This window comes from Pelobates fuscus, chromosome 1 (assembly GCF_036172605.1).
Source record: "Pelobates fuscus isolate aPelFus1 chromosome 1, aPelFus1.pri, whole genome shotgun sequence".
Taxonomy (NCBI): domain Eukaryota; kingdom Metazoa; phylum Chordata; class Amphibia; order Anura; family Pelobatidae; genus Pelobates; species Pelobates fuscus.
Window position 1 is genome coordinate 236326019 of NC_086317.1, and position 20429 is coordinate 236346447.

A 20429-nucleotide genomic window follows, 5' to 3' on the forward strand; every position below is an offset into this window, starting at 1 on the left:
CAGAACACTGGTGAGACCTCACTTGGAGTACTGTACGCAGTACTGGAGACCGTATCTTCAGAAGGATATTGATACTTTAGAGAGAGTTCAGAGAAGGGCTAGTAAACTGGTTCATGGATTGCAGGATAAAACTTACCAGGAAAGGTTAAAGGATCTTAACATGTATAGCTTGGAGGAAAGACGAGACAGGGGGGATATGATAAAAACATATGAGATAGGAGACTATATTTAAAAGAGACTATATTTAAAATAAGAAATGCGTGGGATAGGCATAAGGCTATCCTAACTATAAGATAGGGCCAGGGACTAATGAAAGTATTTAGAAAACTGGGCAGACTAGATGGGCCGAATGGTTCTTATCTGCCATCACATTCTATGTTTCTCTCTGCCTGAGTATAAGCAACCTGTCTCCTCCTCTGTCTATAGGTGGGATTTTTTTTTCAACCTTATACTATACTAACTTCAAACTATATACTATAAACCTTATACTTTATCACTATTTTGACTTGTTAAAAAATATAAACCATAATCCCATGTTTGTTTGAGATACATGCTCGCGCATTTTACATCCTTTCCTCCCACATGGATACATGCCTTTTACATAATAAAAATTCTTTGTTTATTTATTCTATTAAAATTCTTAATTTACTGGGGCCAAAGCATTTTTAATTGTGGTGTTTTGTCTATGTACCACTCTTGGCATTCGATCACTCATTTCAGAAAGGTATCCTGTTGTAGGACACTCCAATGCTTCTCTGTGATTTTCTTGATGTGGCTTGCTCTTGACTTATACGTAGTGCAAAAAATGGTTCCTTCTCAAAATTGTATCATTTTTTGGCATCCCTGAATCCTTCTGCAAAAGAGATTCTCTACTCCATATTTCTTACTTCTATTAGTGTATTATTTAATGACTGTGGATCATAATAGTTCTCTAAAAATCTACATGTAAGAATCTTCCATTCACTTTATACATCTTCTGGTCTGTTACAGTTTCTTTTTAATCTCATGTATTGACTTATAGGATTTTATTTTTTTTAGCTTTAATGGAATATATTGCTTAAAAATCTTCCTTGTCATCAGGGATTCATTATACATATGTTTTTGTTGAGGTGTGTAATTTTCGGAAAACTTATGAGACCAGTGTTGCGTAAAGGACTGTATCTTGTGTAGCCTGTCATACAATGTGTCATCTCTAGGGAGCGCTGTAATTGTTACAGTGTAGGAGAATTGCTGCATTTTTGTCAAATGAATCCCTCTTCATAACTTAAGATAAAAGAAACCAAGATGGGATACTTGTGCCAGTGGGACATTACGCTGGAGGTTTTTTTGGGGGGGGGTTAGTGGGATTCCGTTATAATTTTTCCTCTACCAATTACTAGGGTCAGTGCCTTTCAATATTTGTTATTTCTTTAATTGAATGCCACGTGGGTGTTTTTTGTTTTGGTGTCTCGTGATTTGCAAAGAGATATTGTCTGGAAAACAAAGTGGTTTGCTCAGGAATATGCAGAAATATATCAGCTGACTTAAAAACACTTAAAGGGACACCATAGTCACCCAGACCAGTTCAGCTCAATGAAGTGGTCTGGGTGCAGTGTCCCTCAGGTTTTAAACCTTCAGATGCAAACATAGCAGTTTCAGAGAAACTGCTATGTTTACATTTGGGGTTAAGCCAGCCTCTAGTGGCGGTCTTCTGGACAGCCACTAAAGGCACATCTGCGACGCTGGAGGCATATTATGCCTCCGTCGCGCAGAGCGTCCATAGGAAAGCATTGAAAAATGCTTTCCTATTGACAGCTTGAATGTGCGCGCGGCACTTGCCGAGCATGCGCATTCGGCTCTGCTGACGTCGGCGGGGGAGGAGAGGTCATCAGCACCAAGGGGGCCCAGCGCTGGAATAAGGTAAGCTGCTGAAGGGGTTTTAACCCCTTCAGCACCACGGGAGGGGGACCCTGAGGGTGGGGGCCCCCTCAGGGCACTATAGTGTTAGGAAAACCGCTATGTTTTCCTGACACTATAGTGATCCTTTAAAAACAAACGTATTCCTGACACTGGTGTTAAAACCACCATTTAGGTGGCTTGCCCCACTTAAAAGGGTTAAAACTTAATTATTTCCAGTTCTCCCTGGGTCTGCAAGCAATTAAAAAGCCTGCAGGGGGTTACTATGCTCACCAGAACAACTACATTAAAGGTCAACTAAGTGGTCTGGGTGCCAGGTCCCTCAGGTTTTACCCTTCAGATGTAAACATAGCAGTTTCAGAGAAAGCATTGAGAAATGTTTTCCTATGGACTGTTTGAATGCGCGCACGGATTCTCTTGCCGCGCATTCCGTTCCACCCGGGAGCTGACGTTGACTGGGGAGGAGAGGTCACCAGCGCCGACGGAGCCCGGAAGCTGGATAAAGGTAAGTGGCTGAAGGGGGGCGGGAGGACACCTAAGGATGATATAGTGTCACGAAAACTAGTTTGTTTTCCTGAACCTATAGTGATCCTTTAAGCTGTAGTTTTTCTGGTGACTATAGTGTCCCTTTCAAATAATTTAATGACTCACAAACTTCAATGCTGTTTGTGATGCAAGGAGTTGCCATAAATTGAAGAGGTGGTGAAATTTTGGAGGGTACCCAATTTTCATCTGCCACGGAGGGGCATTCTGATCACCTCCTTGTAGATGGTGGTTTGCTGGAAGCACAATCAGATGAAGCCTTGCATAGCGGAGGATATAAGTGTCTCTGTCCACAATGTTAAATGTGTCACTCTTTGATCATTTTAGAATGATGTAAGCCTCTTTAACTAAATATGAACGAGCCATGATGATGATTTATTGCAGTATAGAAAGCTGTGATCAGCACTGGAAGGGTAATTTATTTTTGTGTAAAGTAAGCAAGATCTTGATAAAGACCCAGCAGGGTCGAAACGTTGATTTTTTTTTTTTTTTGTATACCACAGCTATGTATTCTTTGGAATGCAGTAAATAATTTTGCACTATAACTAAGACCTAGTGTGCTCCCTTTATTGTTATATATATATATATATATATATATATATATATATATATATATATATATATATATTATTTGTGCATTCATTAAACAGAATAGTAGCACGGCCACAATAGCTGGTGCCAACATTTTTCATCACAGATGTACATGTGGCTACATAGACATTGCACTTTTTTATATGGTGAGATAATAATGCGTAAAACCGGAGTTTCTCTATAATATTAAAATAACAGTAGCTTAGCAATGCGATGTGAGTTAGATATATATTCGCTTAGTCTAGACTATACTCTCGTCAGAGATGTGGTCCGGAACAATTTTATAGTGTAAGAGCATTTTAATGAGTGTGGCAGATTTATAGACTTAAACAGGTGTGTCGTTGACAGGCTTAAAAAGTATGTTAGGTCTTTGCGTTGCTATGTGTTAACCGGCAAAATACTAAACATAACAAAGGTTAACATATGCTGCATCATCTAGCCCTTTAGTGTGTGGGTGCTTCTCCTCGTTAGCCATCAGGTGTGTGTGAGGCTGGAAGGGAAACTTAGTGGTATTGTTGTCATGCTGTAGAGCCTGATGTATGAGCTACGAAGATGTATAAACCACTATAGCTAGCGCAAACACGTTGGTGTAAAATTAGTTGAAAATCATACAGAAACAATAGACCAGTACCAGTCTCTGATAGGGGCAGTATGAGGTGCAGGGAGGTTATACCACAGTGTCCCGGTCAGCCAACTCCCGCCAGCGGTATATCACAGTCCCGGTTAAGTGCCCGAGTGCGTCTCGTTCTCTGTCGCCACTGGTGCTTGGCTGGGTGTGGGAGCTCCACCGAGTGAGGATGTTAGGTACTGAATCGCAGTGTGTCTAGTGTGGGTCCTCCCGCCCCATGTCTGTGGCATTCGGTCTGTGTGTGGACATGTGCTGCAGAGTGGGACGTTAAGTTTAAGATCTTACCGTCGTGTGTCGGGTAGAGTTAATGAGGGGCTATGCACCTACTGACGGCATGTGGATGGAAAGTCATAGGCTGAGCTAAGGCTTGGCTATTTCTTATGAGCTTACAACTACTGTAACGGTTAATTCAAGGGGTAAACCGTTATTAAATCTAGTCATGTCCTTGGACAGTACAGTACTGTCTTGCATTTCTTTTTAAACATTGATAGCAGTAAACAATTAAACACGGCTAACCAGGTCCTGTAAGGGCAGGGTTAAGAAGTTGGCGTAAGGCACCCCGAAGGAGTACATAACCGGTCATAAGGTGGTGGCCGCTTTGTAGGTATCTTCGTGGGTTCTCCACGGCACGAATGTGGCAGAGCCCGCTGGGTCCCAAGTGTGCATCTTGGCTGCTGTCCCCGTACCTCTGGTGGTGAGAGCGTCCTTTGGGAGGCCCAGGGTCTCTAGAATAGCCGTCACTCCCTCGAGGTCCCAGATCGGGTATGTATTGGCCCCCTGTAGGACTGTTAGGGCATGGGATCCTTTCCATCGGTACTGGATGTTTCTTGCTCTGAGCAAAAAAAAATACACATTTTATTGTCTAACAAAGTAAATTTAGAGTGCAAAATCATTATTTCTCCTCTTCAGGTATGCTTTATCAATGTGACCCACATAATTTTTCAGCAATGACTAGATTGGTCAACGATAACACACAAACAGTAACATCAAGTAGTTCATCAGTAACAGCTTAGTGTTTATTCAGTTTATGTAGATCGTGTTAATAATCCTTCACTTTACAGGACATTTTGCATGTTTGTTGCACATTCTATTCTGCCATCCAATGGTGTGTCATAAATTCATGGATTATCAAACAAACATTTGGTTGACTGAGGTTGAACTAGAAAGTAGCACGTAATGGTCAAAAGAGATTAGCATAAAAAAATGTTTAAGTTCTAAATAACATATTCACAGAACCCAAAGCTGCTCTTCATTTTCTTGATCTTCTATAGTTTTTTTTTTTTTTTGCAGTTGCAGAGGAAATCATTACATATGTACAGCTGTTCATGGCTAGGACCGTCAAAACAAATGGCAAATGTGTGTTCTTTAGGCAAATAGAGCTGCAGCATTAGTTAATCCTTTATAGGCATAGACTGGCATTATTCATTTAGTGATTGTGAAGGACATAGTCAGTGGGACCTACTTGGACAGACTTGTCCTGCAGACCATACCAAAACATGAACATCTTCAATTACCACAGCCACTTTTTTTTAATATAATTATACTAAATGAATTGAGAAAAAAATTCTCTCTAAAACAATATGGCCCAATATGTTAACATTATTGCCTTTTGTTTATTTTCTGTATTGTTTTATATTTAATTATTTATTTTTATTTAAAAAGTTTTTTGTTTTTTTTTTGTTCATTATAAAAAATATAATTTAGTTTTTCTTTTTTTTTCTTGCCTTTGTTGCTTTTGATACTTATTTTGCTATTTTAACACTTAATTATTTTGTTTTCTAATAGGCATTTCTGTTGGAATTGGTCTGCTAACAACTTTTCTGTATGCAAACAAATGCATTGTAAATCAGGTTTTTCTAAGAGTAAGTAAGCTTATGTTTGAAAATCATTCTACCAATTGTAGACAAGTCACACACACATTCGTATTTACAGCAGATTAGTGTACCTTTTATTTAGAGCAAATGAATTGTTTAATTGCCATTGTCAAATGATTTTAGTAGTTTTCTTGTGTGTATGATCCTACTTATCCATACGTTTCTCCATTGGGTCATATCTATACATGACATATATCCATTAGTACATACCATCAGCACAGGAGAAATGATTACACCTCATAGGACATAGTTTTGGTATACCTTCAAAATAAACAAGGTCAAAGCAGATGCTTGCATACAGTATAAAACCTACTCCAAAATGAAATAAGTTAAATAAACGTACACAAAAAACATAAATAAATAAATCTCTACTTGTATAGAGAAGTTGGGTAGAAACCACAAAAATAAAAAAAATCTGTCTTCTCCCTTTGTTTTAAACACCCCACGTAAAATAAAATGATTGCTCACAAGTTACTTTCACTTACTACCTCTGCCCATTGCCAAAGATTATGCCCCAGGTAAGAAAAACAAATCCTTACTTTTTCTGATGTATAATTTAAATGGTAAGGTTTAAATTACACATAACTAGTTGTTCTGCTATGTTGGATGATTTTTTTTAGCTCAGAGAGTGGAGGCACCCATTGCCTTTTATTTACTAACTTAATGCATCCATCCTGAAACTGGATGTGACTTTTTATGTCTTCCGAGCTGTGATGTTTGCTAATTAGCTGCCTGGATACAGCTGGAGTTATTTGCAGATTTAAAGGGACCCTATATTCACCAGAACAACTACAGCTTATTGAATTTGTTCTGGTGAATAGAATCATTACCTTCAGGCTTTTTGCTGTAAACACGTTGTTTTTTTTCAGAGAAAATGCAGTGTTTACATTACAGCCTAATGATAACTTTACTGGCCACTCCTCAGCTGTTCAAGATCCTTCATTTCCTCATAGAGATTCATTGATTCAATTCATCTCTATGAGGAGATGCTGATTGGCAGGGCTGTGTTTGAATCATGCTGGCTCTGCCCCTGATCTGCCTCTTTGTCAGTCTCAGCCAATCCTATGGGGAAGCACTGTGTTTGGATCAGGCTACCACTTCTGATGTCAACAGACTGCTTGTTTTTCTGAGTCTAACATCATGCAGAGTTACAGCTTCAGGCTTGAATACAGTAAGATTTTGCTATATTTATGAAGGCATGAGGGACCCAGGGGGGCTAGGTGGTGGTTTTAACAGTATAGGGTTAGGAATATAGTGATCCTTTAAAACTGTTAGAACCAAAAGAACTACCAGAACACCCAGAATTAATTAATCCTGCATAAGAAATTTAGAATTTTAATTTATCTGTAAACTCACAAAGAGAAAAAAAAATCTATAATTTTCTTGGTAGGTAGATCAGCACGTTGTGGACTCCCAGATGTAGCCAAAACCAGAATTAATCAGTTATTACTAGCTTTTGAAAATTTAAGTGGTTTCACTATACATGCATCATGTTTGAAATTTTTTATTTTGTTTATATAGAAGATGCCAATACTACTGAGGATATGTTTGCAAAGTTGTGTTCATGGTTTTGTTTTTTGTATTTTTGTTTTTTGACCTTTTTAAATAATTCATTCCTATTTCCTACCGATCAATTTTATTTGTTTTGGCACGGATTAATTTTATTATTGTGATGTTATATTTTTACACAAGTAGCATTTTCCATGTAATGTTTACATTTATTCACCATGAATTTCAAGTAAAAAATGAGTTAAAATTAACCTTTATTTACATTCATTAGAAAAAAGCATTAATCTCCTTTTTTGCACTTTATGTACAACTAGGTCATATTTTTAAATATATAGTTTGCTTTACAGCATATTGTTTCTACCATTTAATGTTAAAGGGACACTATAGTTACTTGAACAGGTACAGGCTAATTTAGCTGTTCTGGTGTCTATTGTCTGTCCTTGCAGGCTTTTTCATGTAGACTCTGCCTTTTTTCATAGAAAAGGCAGTGTTTACATTACTGGCTAGGAACACCTCTAGTGGCAGTCACTCAGATGGCCACTAGAGGTGCTTCCTCGGGCAGTGCTGAACAATTTGCAATGTGCAGCACTGATGTTCAGCATCTCCATGCTCTACATGAGGAGATTCTGATTGACACACCATGTTTTGCCGTGCATGCCAATAGGAAAGCATTGGATTGGCTGAGATCATCCCATACCATGGGTTGAGAAACTAGGCAGTACAACACTTGTCCTTGCAGATACTCAGTTGGCGAAACATTCTATTTAGTACTTGGCAGCCTTTCAACAGTTTCTCACACCTGTAATTGGCTGGTGTCCGTATATTTCCTCTGGTCTGTTTATCTGGGCTACAAGTGGTAGTGTTGTAGAAATCAGTCATAAATTAAGTAAGCTGATGCTGACTAAATACAGTTTATTATAGTGGTTATTGAATAAGGAGGCTATGGGTGCAGTCAGTTTATCAAAAAAATTTGAGCTGTATGCCATAAAACAGGGAATTTCCAGTCACCATAACCATGTTTTGGCTGCAATGACAAGGAATGCCACCTTATTATCTGTACAAATATTTGAATGATGTAAGTACACTTTTAATGCTTACCCAGTGTAATGAAGGGCTGGGGCACAGCAGGATTTGGCTTTGCTGAATTACTGCAGCCGTTTCTGCAATAGCAAACTGCTGTTGTTTAATGCATGCCATGCTAAAACAGGTCATGATAATTGGGGGATATCCTATTATGGTTGTAGAAGAGCTAGTTTTAGAGTAATAAGGAAACCACTTTTGTTTTTATACTGCTTGAAAATAGCTTGGCAAAAAAAGCACTATACTCCTAGTTTCCTTGCACCATAACTACTTTTAGAAAAGCTGTGGTAGTTATGGATACTGCAGTCCATTTTTAAATGGTTCTATAGTTTTGTTTACACAGTTTTTCACCTTTTAAATAAAGGGCTAATGCTTTAAGTTGCAACAAAACCAGAGAATATGAGAACTGTAACCAAAGTCAAGCTACTAAGTTTCCTTAAGCTTTTGCCAACTCTCAGTACCCACTGCGGTCTCAATGTTTTTGCTCACTTGTGCAATTAAAAAGAGAATCTATGGGGCGGAGCTACGCTACGGAACTGAACGGTTGCAAGCTGGATGTGCTCCGTAGCCAGAGGTCTATTAATCGAACTTTTACCGACCCCAGCCCCAACCAAATCGACCCTAACCGGACCCCCCGACGACACACACAGGCATGGGGCGAAAAATTAAAAAACAGAGGCCAGACAAGCTGAAACCAGGTACCAGCATCGGTGACCTATGGCGGCAGGCACATGGCGCATCGATGCCTAAGATGGCCGCCTATATGGGAGAAAGTTCCGACTTCTCGGACGACCAAAGTTTGGAACCCGTGGACCTCCACCCACCTGCTCCTCATGAACCGAACCGGAACCTGACACCTGCAACCCCGAAACAGGACTCAACACCGGTCACCAAGGCCGACATGCAGGAACTGCTGGCGGGCCTGCGGAAAGATATCCAATCGGATATGGCAACGTTCCGTAAAGATTTACAGGGGCTGACTGGCCGAATAAGCACAGTGGAAAGTGACTCACACAATGCGAAGGCACACATTATCCAACTGCAACAAGAGGTTCACAAGCTGCAGAGACAACAAACCGCGACAGAGCACCGGTTTGCAGCACTGGAGGATTCCAGGCGTAACAATAACCTGAAGATCAGGGGTGTAGCGGAATCGGTCCCCGACGCGGAGCTGCCGCACCTCATAAGACGGCTAATTGCTGCAATTCTGCCCTCTAAACAGGCGAAAGTGGTAACACCAGTGGATCTATACCAGATCCCGAAACCAACAAAGGCACCTGCCACAGCCCCGCGGGATCTGATCGTCCGATTTCAATCAGGACAAGACAAAGCTGCGGTTCTGGGAGCTCTCAGGGGAAAAACCCCCTACAACTTTGAGAGCCTAGCACAATTTTTTTTTTCATGGACTTATCAGGGAGCACTTTGGCATGGCGCAAAACACTTCAGCCATTTACACTGCTCCTTAGGGAACGAGGCATAACCTACAGGTGGAAAGGATTGCGTACCTTAGCTGTCCTCCACGGTACCACCACCCACCTTGTCCAGAACTTTGATGAGGCAGCGGCCATCTTAGAGACTCTGGGTCTCCCGCGAGACTCCCTAACCGGCAGAGAGCAAAGGACAGTGACCGCGACACATGTCTGGGACCCGGCCGGCACAGTCCCATTTGTACCGCGAGGACCTTCGGCAGATGCCTACAGGGCAGCCACTACCTGATCTCCAGCTGCTGGACTTTGTGGGGAACCCCATACCTACCTCCTGCTGCAATAATACGAACTCACATTACTTTACTTTTTATTCTACTTTAGGTTATAGGTCTTACCACCACTAGGTCACCCTCAACCAGGAACTGACGTTACGCCCACGGCACTCCCCTTAGATCATAGGGCGACACACCATACCTTTACAGATACGGTGCACCAATAGTATAGAACCCCAAGTCCGGGATACCACTCTGTATCGCCTCCTAGCGACTAAAGCATTAGCATAAGCTTGTAAGCTGTTACATATAACTCGACCTCCCTGACGTAACCAGACTAACATAACGAAACGCATAGGCAACGTTCAAGCCTTTATATAACATAATCCTGCCCATCAACCCCATTCCAGGGCTAACGACTTTTCGGCAGGATCTCTAGTGTATATAGTTTATCATTCACTGTTTTCTGCCTCCATACCCTCCGATGTAAACCAAATCTTACCATAATGCACCATGAGCTCCATATTACACTACTAACGAGCGGCACCCAGGCTAACCGAGACGGGTAACCCACGACTTATACCTTATACGCCGTAGTATCATTATGCGAATCTCGAGCCCCAAGCACACGTAACTAGGCAACACACCTTGGTTGCCCACGATGTACAAGCTACGCAAATCTTAACATACACTACGCAGCTATTATAGAGTTCTCTAAGTATACAGTACGCGTAACTACTTATGGCTCAATGATTGTACAACTCTTTAAACACGACATCCAACCACTTTAACTTTGACACACGTTAGAAAAACTGGACTTGTTCATAACTTTAAAATGTGCATACTTTTTTCTTGCCAATGTACTGATTGTTTATAAATATGTACGCTGTTGTGGCGTTTTGAAACTGCTGTGTAATCACCTGCACAATAAAAATAAAGAATAAAAAAAAAAAAAAGAGATTCTATACGATTTGCTAGGGATGCACCGAGATTCCGGATGAAAATGGACCTATCCCATTTCGGACGAAAATGGGTCAAATCCGCCGAAAATTAGACGTGCTGTCCTGCAATGTGTCTTGATGCATGTGGAGGCTGATGTTACCTGTGAGCACGTCCGCCTTCTACCCTGGCTGGGACCCCGCTAGCATGACTCTGCGGCTGCAGGGGCCACATAACATGGTGACTGGCCCGTGGACCGCCCTGTATGTGCTGAGCTCGCCACCATGGAGGCCGCCGGAGTGATCGCACCCAGTGAGGATCCCGCCCGCCATGCTGAAAGTAAAGAACAGCAAGGGGAGTAAGAACAAGAGGGCGAACAGCAGCGGAGACGAGCTGGAGAACGGGGCCATGGCGGCAGCTGCAGGAGGGACGGCGGCCACACCGATCTGGGCAGGATCCGCAGCCACAAACTCTGCAACCGGACAGTGTGCTCGGCCGCACAGTCTGCAAACCCCCAAAAAAGTAAGATCCGCCTCCAGAGCACGGCTGCGCCTGGCAAGACAGGGCTAAACTGGCATGTATTGACTGAGAGCCACTGACAGCCTGGGCACAGCTCTCTGGCTGGTTGTGGAGCACAGTCCAATGGGGGTCACATCTCTCTGGCTGGGTGGATGGATTGGCTGGGTGGATGGTCCTGCTGGGTTGATGTTAATCAACCCAGCAGGACTCACTGAGCTGTCAATCAAGCTTGTTTAAAGTCACAGCTTGATGTGACATAAATACTTACTATTTTAAAATCATTTGGATAAGTCATTTTATGTTTCGGTTTTCAGGCAAGGGCATCCTGAATTTTCACTTTTGGCCCAGAATTTTCATTTAGGTTCATCCCTACTATTTGCATATCAGACTGATCCCACCTATAAGGGCAGTTCAGAACAGAAATGCAACAAGTTCTCTCTGTACGAGATACAGCAACCCCAACTATTATTTTGGCCTTCTTTGGGCCTCATCAGCGAGGTCTCCAAAAATACTCCATCATAACCAGGAACCCCACAGAAGTTACATCCCCGGATAGCTCTGATTGTAGTGTACAATTTGGCCAAGTATCACTCAGATACGTTCAGCAGAATTGAATTGCCACCGGGGTAAAGTTTTGACCGGCCGTACACAAGGTGATGGCCCAAAACAATTTCAGGGAATTAAATGCCCCTGCTGGTTTCTGCCCCCCCCCCCCCCCCCCCCCCCCTCTCCCCAGTTGGTAGTTCCCATCTCCTGAACATTGTTTGCATAGTTGGTCGGGAAGTAGGACAGCAGCAGTTTAACCTTTACTGGGGTTCGTGCAAGTGCCTAGCCGAAAATAGTTTTTCAGGCACTCAACGACCAAGTACCGCTGCCCACGTTCGGGTGGAAAATGTCAGCCACTTTTTTGCTGACCACGTGTATTCGGTTACACAAAATGGTGGCAACCCATGGGAAGCATATATTATTTACTTCCTTTGCGGTTTCGCACTTAAGTTGCAAGGTGAGAACATCTTAATGGGGTACCGGGGTGGTCCTCGTTCGGGAGTCGAATGCATAGTGTTCAGATCCCATAACTCCCAAACAGATAAAAAGTAAATTACATGAAATTAGCGGATTGTTCCACCCATAGGCGTGCGCAGCCTATTGCATTGGGGTGTGCACCCTAAAGCACAAGCACACGCCGCGTATATATATGTATGTGTGTGTGTGTGTGTGTGTGTGTGTGTGTGTGTGTATATATATATATATATATATATATATATATATAAATATATAATATATATGTGTGTGTGTATATACACACACACTGCTGTGTGTGTGCTGTTAGTGTGTGTGTGTGTGTGTGTGTGTGTGTGTGTGTGTGTAAGGGTGCTGGTAGTGTACCGTGAGGGTGTTTGTGTGTGCGCGCTTGTGAGGGTGCTGTTAATGTACTGTGTGTGAGGGTGCTGTTTGTGTGTGTGCACTTGAGAGGGTGCTGTTAATGTACTGTGTGTGAGGGTACTGGTAGTGTACTGTTTGTGTTTGTTAGGGTCCTGTTTGTGTGCTGTGGGTGCTGTGTGTGTGTGTGTGTGGAGGTCCTGTATGTGTGTGGAGGTCCTGTATGTGTGTGGAGGTCCTGTATGTGTGTGGAGGTCCTGTATGTGTGTGGAGGTCCTGTATGTGTGTGGAGGTCCTGTATGTGTGTGGAGGTCCTGTATGTGTGTGGAGGTCCTGTATGTGTGTGGAGGTCCTGTATGTGTGTGGAGGTCCTGTATGTGTGTGGAGGTCCTGTATGTGTGTGTGGGTGCTGTGTGTCTGTGTTTGCTGTATGTGTTTGTGGATGCTGTATGTGTTTGTGGATGCTGTATGTGTTTGTGGGTGATTGTGGGAGGTGGGGGTACATTACTCAATATCCCCCCTCCCTTCTTACTTTATGTGGGGAGGGGGGATTCCTGTTCCTTGCTACATTCCCTGGTGGTCCAGTGGAGGTGGGGGCAGATCAGTTAATATCCCCCCTCCCTTGTTACCTTATGCCTAGGAGGGGGATCCTTGTTCTGTCATCCTTCCCTGGTGGTCCAGTGGTGAGTGAACTCTAGCCTGCAGGGCTAGAGTTCACTCTCGCGAGATCTGAGCGTTGCCACGGCAACGCTCAGATCTCGCGTGAGGAACCTGGCGGAGCTGCTGGCAAGAGCTCCGCCGGTCCTCTCCTGCCTCCCTCACTGTCGGTGGGGAGGGAGGCTGAGAGCAGAGCCGTCGTTTGGATAGCGCCGGCTCTGCATGAGCCGACAGGGGGGATCCTGAGATCTCCCCTGCCGGTCTCAATATATAGGCGTGCCGCGGGGATTAGGGTGTGCCCAGGCACACCCGGCACACCCCGTGCGCACGCCTATGGTTCCACCACAGATACCGCACTCCTCTAGCAGCCCAGGTGCTCTGGAACCAGGGATGGCCAAGCCCCCCTTCTAGATGTGTAAAATAAATAATGGTCCAGGCAGTGCCTGCCTTGGGCCTCTAGGCGCCCTGTGTGAAAAATCTTCACCACGCCCCTCCCTGGTCATATAGTTTTATGAATAGTGCAAATTTGCAACTTTCCCAAAGAAAGCATTGGATTGGTTAAAGTTGGCAAAGAGGTGAGGCCAAACACAGTTTTGGCCAATTGGCACCTCCTCATAGACATACATTGAATCAATGCATCTCCACTAGAAAATTTCTACGTCTTCATGCAGAGCGTGGAGAAAATGGCAGTGCTGCCTACTGTGCAGCACTGCCTCAGGAAGCACCCACTTGTGGCCACTTGGAGGTGTCCCTAGGGGCCAAGGTAAACGGCAGTGTTTGCATGAAAATGTCTGAAGGAAATTATTATACTCACCAAAGCTGTAGTTGTAGTTGTTCTGTGACTATAGTGTCCCTTTAAAGGAACTAGCCATTTATTGTTTCTAACAATTTAGCAGATGTACCCCCAAAGAAAAAATAAGCATGCAATTCTTTGTGCATGTTTTCTTTGTGGATATGTGAAATCTCTGTTTGCAATAACTGCAGATCTATGATTGATTTACCCTGCTTTGGCACACTTTCCAAAGTAGGGCAATGTAGGTGCATATGCAAGTTCTTGTTCAAAACCCATTGGACTTGCAATATGTAGTTCTTCTGTAAAAGCAGACGTTTGCATTGAGCCTCTGCATCTGCCCATTAAAAAAAACAAACAAAAAAAAACAAAACACGCACACACCACTAACCCAGACATTCACGGACTATGCACACTTTCTGATACACATTGACTTGAGTCCTTCACATGCAAGAATATTGCACAAACTACCCCCATATTAGGCTTCTCCCTCTGTCATAAACTTCTCATCTCTCCCTGCTATTTTTTGCTATTCCGGGGTTTATTTTTAGATTTTATGAAATGTGTGTGCATAGATATTCAGAATATAACATATACACCCTGTCACTTATAGATATAAGAAATAATGACACTGCACTAATGTTCTCTGAATTAAGCTAAATGCTTTTCTTGCCTTTAAAGACCATGTGTGGGTGGAAAAAGATTGATATTTTGATAATTGTTATTTGTATTCTGGAATTTGCATGTTCTTGTGTGATGTTTTAATGTGAGCAAATCTGCTTAAATGTAAAGTAGACCTGGAACTTTAAATGAGCTCTAAGCACTACAAACAATACAACTCATTGTAGCAGTTATGGTGCCATGTTTGGTCTTTTTTCTGTCAAAACATTTTGGTCATGGGGCACTGTATTTCATACTATCACAAATTAAAATCTGTTAAACTATCTCATGTTAGCCTTTTTATTTTTATTTTTTTAATTCTTTATTTTTGTTGTGCATGAGGTAACAAAAATTCTTACAAAGCCACAACGGCGTATGCAAGTACATTGAAAGCACAAAGTTTCACATATATGGCATTAAAGTGAAAGCACTTTTTTTTTTTTTTTTTTAAAGAACAAGTAGAGTTAAACAGGCTATTTGCACACGTCTGCGAGAAGGTTTCAGCAGTAAAAGGATAAAGAGAATAATAAACTTGGTATGCTAGACATGTTGAGTAGCATGCTATAGACTGGCTGAGCGTCTTGTGAGTAGTGCTAAGGCTTTATTTTATTTCACAAGATCAGTGTGAGACACTGCCTTGGTTATTGATTTGGCAGATAGACCTAGACATATGGAAAAAGTGCTGCTCATATAACATGGTTTACAACTTTACTGTTGGTATAACATCCTATCCATCAGCTCGTGTGTGTAGATGCTAGGTGAGAGAGCGTATGCATTAGAGAACATGGTGTGTGACATGAATAAAATAGACTTGTATCTGCTACCCTTAAAAAGTTAAGGTGAGAGAACTAAATAAGAAAAATCTAACAATGTAGAAATGGCAGGATAGCGTCCCTCATGTGTAAAAACTTGCATGTTATCTCCTCCGAGGGTCAGGGTATGACTAGTGGACCCCTGCTTAGCCTATGCCCTCTAGGGGGCAGACAGAGTCCCGTGTCAAGCGCTGCTGGCTGTCCCGTTGTACAACGGATCGGTGAGGTAGGCCTCTCGGTTTAGTCAGTTCCTCTCGGTACCTCGATGAGAGTGTGCCTCCCAGTGTGATCTCGCTGCCGTTACTGCTGTACAGCTGACCTGGTCTGGGCCACAGTGGTGTTTGGACCGTAGCTCGCTGGGTGATCCTTCAGGCGCTTTCCGTGCTGTCGCAGTGTCCCTGTGCTGGTGGAGAAGTAGCGAGGGGATGTCACAGTAGTGGTGCGCACCGTTGCTTGCCGTCTGGTGGCTACTCTTCGTGCAGGTATGTTGGTGCATGCTCGGGCTGTCTGTGGTCGATATCTTGGTGCTTTTTTCCGTCCTCCTTTGCGCTTGTGTGTCGGTATTCCCGCTGGGGCTTTCTTGTTTTTTGCAGCAGGAGTGTGTTTGTTAGGGTGCCGTTGGCTTGAAGCCCCGGTTGCTGGCGGGAGCCGAGGGCTTGGGGGCAGCTTGTGTGTGAAGCTACCACTCGGCTTGTACGAGGAGGGTGCCTGCATCACTTGGCTGAGTTTTGCGAGAAGTCCTCAAAAATTCTATCAAGTGAGGTTGCTTGCAAAGTATGGGTGCTGGTAGGTGCTGCACACATGGCGTCCGCCATATTGGTGCTGTCGTCGTGTTTCCCGCTTATGGAGGCCATTTTGCGTTTATGCTGATCTCTGCTGGTTTGTCTCTTGGACCGGATATCTCCCAGCGGTCCATGGGGTGGGGGGGGATTACAGGGCTCGGTGCGGTGTTTACCCGCTGCTGTCTGGGAGATCCTCAATTTGAGGTCGGCCTCTTCCCCAGGGCTCACTAGGCCGCAGGTCAATCATCCTGCTCTACGGGGTTTTTTACCGCTTCTGGTTCGGTTTGTCCGATTTGTTTGAGCTCTGGTACTGCTTAAGAGGGTGAGCTGCCTTCTTGACTAGTTGTCCTGTCGGGATTTGGGCAGAAATCCTCAGTTTAGTGCTTAATGTTCAGGAGCTCTTACGAGACACGTCTGCATGGTAGTAAGGCCCCGCCCCCCCCCCCCCCCCTCTCATGTTAGCCTTTTGAAGTTGATCATTGTCCATACAACATTCTCTTCTTTCTAGTCCATAAGTGTAAATTTGTTTTCCACTCATACCCCATCATACCCCCACTACAGGTCAGTAGTGTTCATGTATCCCTAATCAAGGCCGGATTAACATAGGGGCTGATGGAGCTGCAGCTCCAGGCCCATGCTCATAAAATAAATTACTTTAAAAATAATGTAAAAAAATTTACACACTAATCTTAGGGTTGCCACCTGGTCGGTATTTATTTGTGGCTGCCTAGCCGGTGCTGATATTGCAGTAATACCGGCAATACAAATGCCGGTATTCTTGTCTGTTTAAACAGATTACTCTGCATTACCGGCACCGACCAGTAGGGGTCGCTATGTGTGTGGAGAGAGGCAGGGATAGGAAGTTACAGCATATACCTGCATCTCTTGACTCGCTGATCCGCGGGGGTACAGCTACACAGCACAGAGTCCAGACAGCAGCTCCCAGCCTGCAGGGACGGCCTACAGCTCAGGGAAGTGAGGGATGGGGTAAAGGCTGCAGGGAGACATGGGGACACTGAGACACTAGGGAACTCTGTAAGATATGTGGACACAGGGAAACCTCTGGGGATGCTGGGACACTTGAATACACTGGGACACACACACTTGAGGGCACTGAGACTTGAGGGCACTGAGACACTAGGGGGCGCTGGATGACATGGGGACACAGAAACTTGGGAGCACAGACACACTAGGAGACGCTGGGGACGTCTGTGTCCCCATGTGTCTGTGTCTCCTTGTCTCTGTGTCCCCTAGTAACATGGGGACACTGGGAGACATGAGGCACTGAGACACTGTGATACATAGTCTGCGTCCCCTAGTGACATGGGGACACAGACATTGGGAGCGATCCATCTTTACAGCAGAATCATACTGTAAGTAGTTTTCTGATGATTTTACAGAATTTTCTCTTGTGTCACTCCTTGTGATTTACATCATGTCATACATGCATAATTAGTTATGCAAATTAGTAAGTCCTGTATTTTTTGTTTTTTTTTTCCCCAAGAAAGGTAGCAACCCTAACTACTCTTCACATACTCTTCACATACTCTTGCTTAAATATGGAAACTTAAGAGGAATATATGAAAACAAAACTTGTGTGGACTTGCTGAAATTAAATTAGTTAAGGTAATGCTGACTTTGGTCTCTCTGTGGCCTTGGTCTCTCTGTGTTTGTGGCATGTTCCCTTTCTTCTACACTCACTACATCCACATTTTCTCTGTCCCAGACTGCATACCATGAGCTTCTGTCTGCTGGTAAGAAGGTAAAGAAACAAGTGGAAATGTCAGTGCTAGGGGGCAGTCCTTAGAAAGCATGGAACAAGCATATTTAAATATTGATTACAAATATGTTTTGGTTAAGGGAAGAGGATTATTTGAATGTAGTAATGCACAGAAATTGAAGTATAAAGTAGTTGTGTATCCTGTGAATGGGACTGATGTATTTATTTTTTTACAGGAAAAATGTTCAAGATTGCAGTGTATTTGGGTCATTGCATTTTTAACCTGCTCCTCGGTCCTTTTGTATTACACTTTCTACACTCAGGCTCTTTATTACAGGTATGTGACTGTAAAAAAAAATGTCTTTAATTCTACATGTTGTAAAGGGGATTTCGAGACTCGGTTGGTTTCCTCATGTACATTTTAAAACACAACCTTGTCCTCTGAGTTATATTTCCTCTTGTTCTATTGTCAACAGCTTGATCTTCATGAACCCTTCTCTTGGACCTCTACAGTTCTGGGATGCTTTGTGGGTTGTGGGGATCACAGATTTCATTGTAAAGTTTTTCTTCATGGGCCTTAAGTGTTTGGTTCTACTGGTGCCTTCTTTTGTGCTATCCTATAAAAGCAAGGTAAGAGGACAATCAAACTTACTTCAAAAAACACCATTCTATTCTCATACATAAACGGATGGAAAAATCTTCCTTTACACTATTTATATCCTAAAGATCTGCAAAGTGGAATGATCTAAAGATGTTTGTGGTCCAGCTTTTGGTCATCTGTAAGCCCTTAACTTTATTTACAAAATATAAAATGTTAGTCTTGCTGAACTTATGGTCAATAACTTGAGGAATCCACACCACAAACTTCTCTAGCTATGCGAAAAGCTATCAAATCTTTCCAGAGATGATTTCAAGCTATTATTTTATCTTGCAATTCGTATAGTAATTTTGTTACAGGATAATGTTATGCATGTTATATTTAATTACTATTAATAAGTGAATGTTAAAAATTAACCATCCTGAAACCTGCAGACTACATATGTCTATTTTAAAGCCACGTGTACCAGGAGTATTATATTTTTTATTTTATTTTTTCACACAGACTTTAATATTTTGGTGATTTGTAATTAAACTAGTACTAATTTGGCAATAAAACATTTTGGTATCCACAACACTCATGTGCTTGTCAATTCTGCCACTTGAAAAATAAAGAATTACAAAAAAAAACATGTTGGTATCAGTAGTGTGGTGTGAATCCAATCATGAAAGGTTTCTTTCAGTTTTATAATAAAATGAAGCCAGACCAAGTATTACAAATGGGTCAACCCTCTAAGGGTTATTAACATTGCAATAGAATCCAAAATAAAAACAAAAATCTGTATGGAAGAGCGAGCTCTAAACATTGTGCAAAGACCTATATATCTACTAAAATTGCAGAATTGCCAATATTTCTTACCCTAATTGATGATAATAGTCCACGTAATAAATGGTCTTGGGTACAAACTATTGTCGCACTAGCTAACCAAGTACAGTACACATGAAAATCAGGTAAAACTGGAAAGCATAAAGCATAGTTATTTCAACAATTATTATCTGACTCTTGAGACATTCCTTGATTGAGCATATCATACATTCATAGAAAGAAGTTTGCATTTTTGGCATAACTGCTAAGAAATAGTATTCTTACACTACTTCCTGTTAAGAATTCCCAGTAATATTAATTGTGGTTTGTGCTGATTTTACTTTTTAATTTAATTTTTTATTTTTCTTAATATATATATTTTTTCTTAATATATATATATTTTTCCTTTTCCAATTATACTGTAAACTTTTTTAAAATTTAAATATATTACTTTCTTTCAGGGCTACTGGTACATGGCTTTAGAGGAAATAGCTCAGTATTTCTGCATGTTTGTTTCTACACCAGTTTGGTTCCGTTACTTAACTGATTATGGTGCTGAAACCAGTGGAGCTGAGTGGCATGTTGGGGTTTTGTTGGCTTTGCTCTACCTCATCTTAAAAGTAAGTACAGGACGCATGATATTTTACATACGACTTGCATGGGTTGTAATTGACTCCTGACACAACTTGTCCAGGCCATGAAGTTCAAGTTACTGATAGACTAATAATTTGCTATGTTAGTCTAAGCAATTTAAATTAAGAGAACAGTTAAAGACCACTCTCAGCAGGAAGAGCGAGTGTTAGGTAACCTTTACCATATCCTTTACAAAGATGTAGAATTGTTCTAATACTTTAAGCCTTCAATAGTCTGGTTGAAGTTCAAACGGTTATGATTTTTGATCCTCCTGACCACCCACAATTATCAAACCAGAACTATTTAAAATTAACT

The 20429-nt window shown here is 42.2% G+C and overlaps 1 protein-coding gene across 2 annotated transcripts in view; it reads left to right on the plus strand.

Annotated features, from left to right (window-relative positions):
* The window catches only part of RNFT1 (ring finger protein, transmembrane 1), a 41426-nt gene that overhangs the window by 10330 nt on the left and 10667 nt on the right, over positions 1–20429 (plus strand). For both annotated transcript variants that reach the window (XM_063455326.1, XM_063455335.1), the window contains exons 3-6: positions 5444–5520; positions 18316–18416; positions 18556–18709; positions 19943–20101. In XM_063455326.1, coding sequence (XP_063311396.1) covers positions 5444–5520; positions 18316–18416; positions 18556–18709; positions 19943–20101 — 491 coding nt within the window. The remainder of the gene's footprint in view (positions 1–5443; positions 5521–18315; positions 18417–18555; positions 18710–19942; positions 20102–20429) is intronic.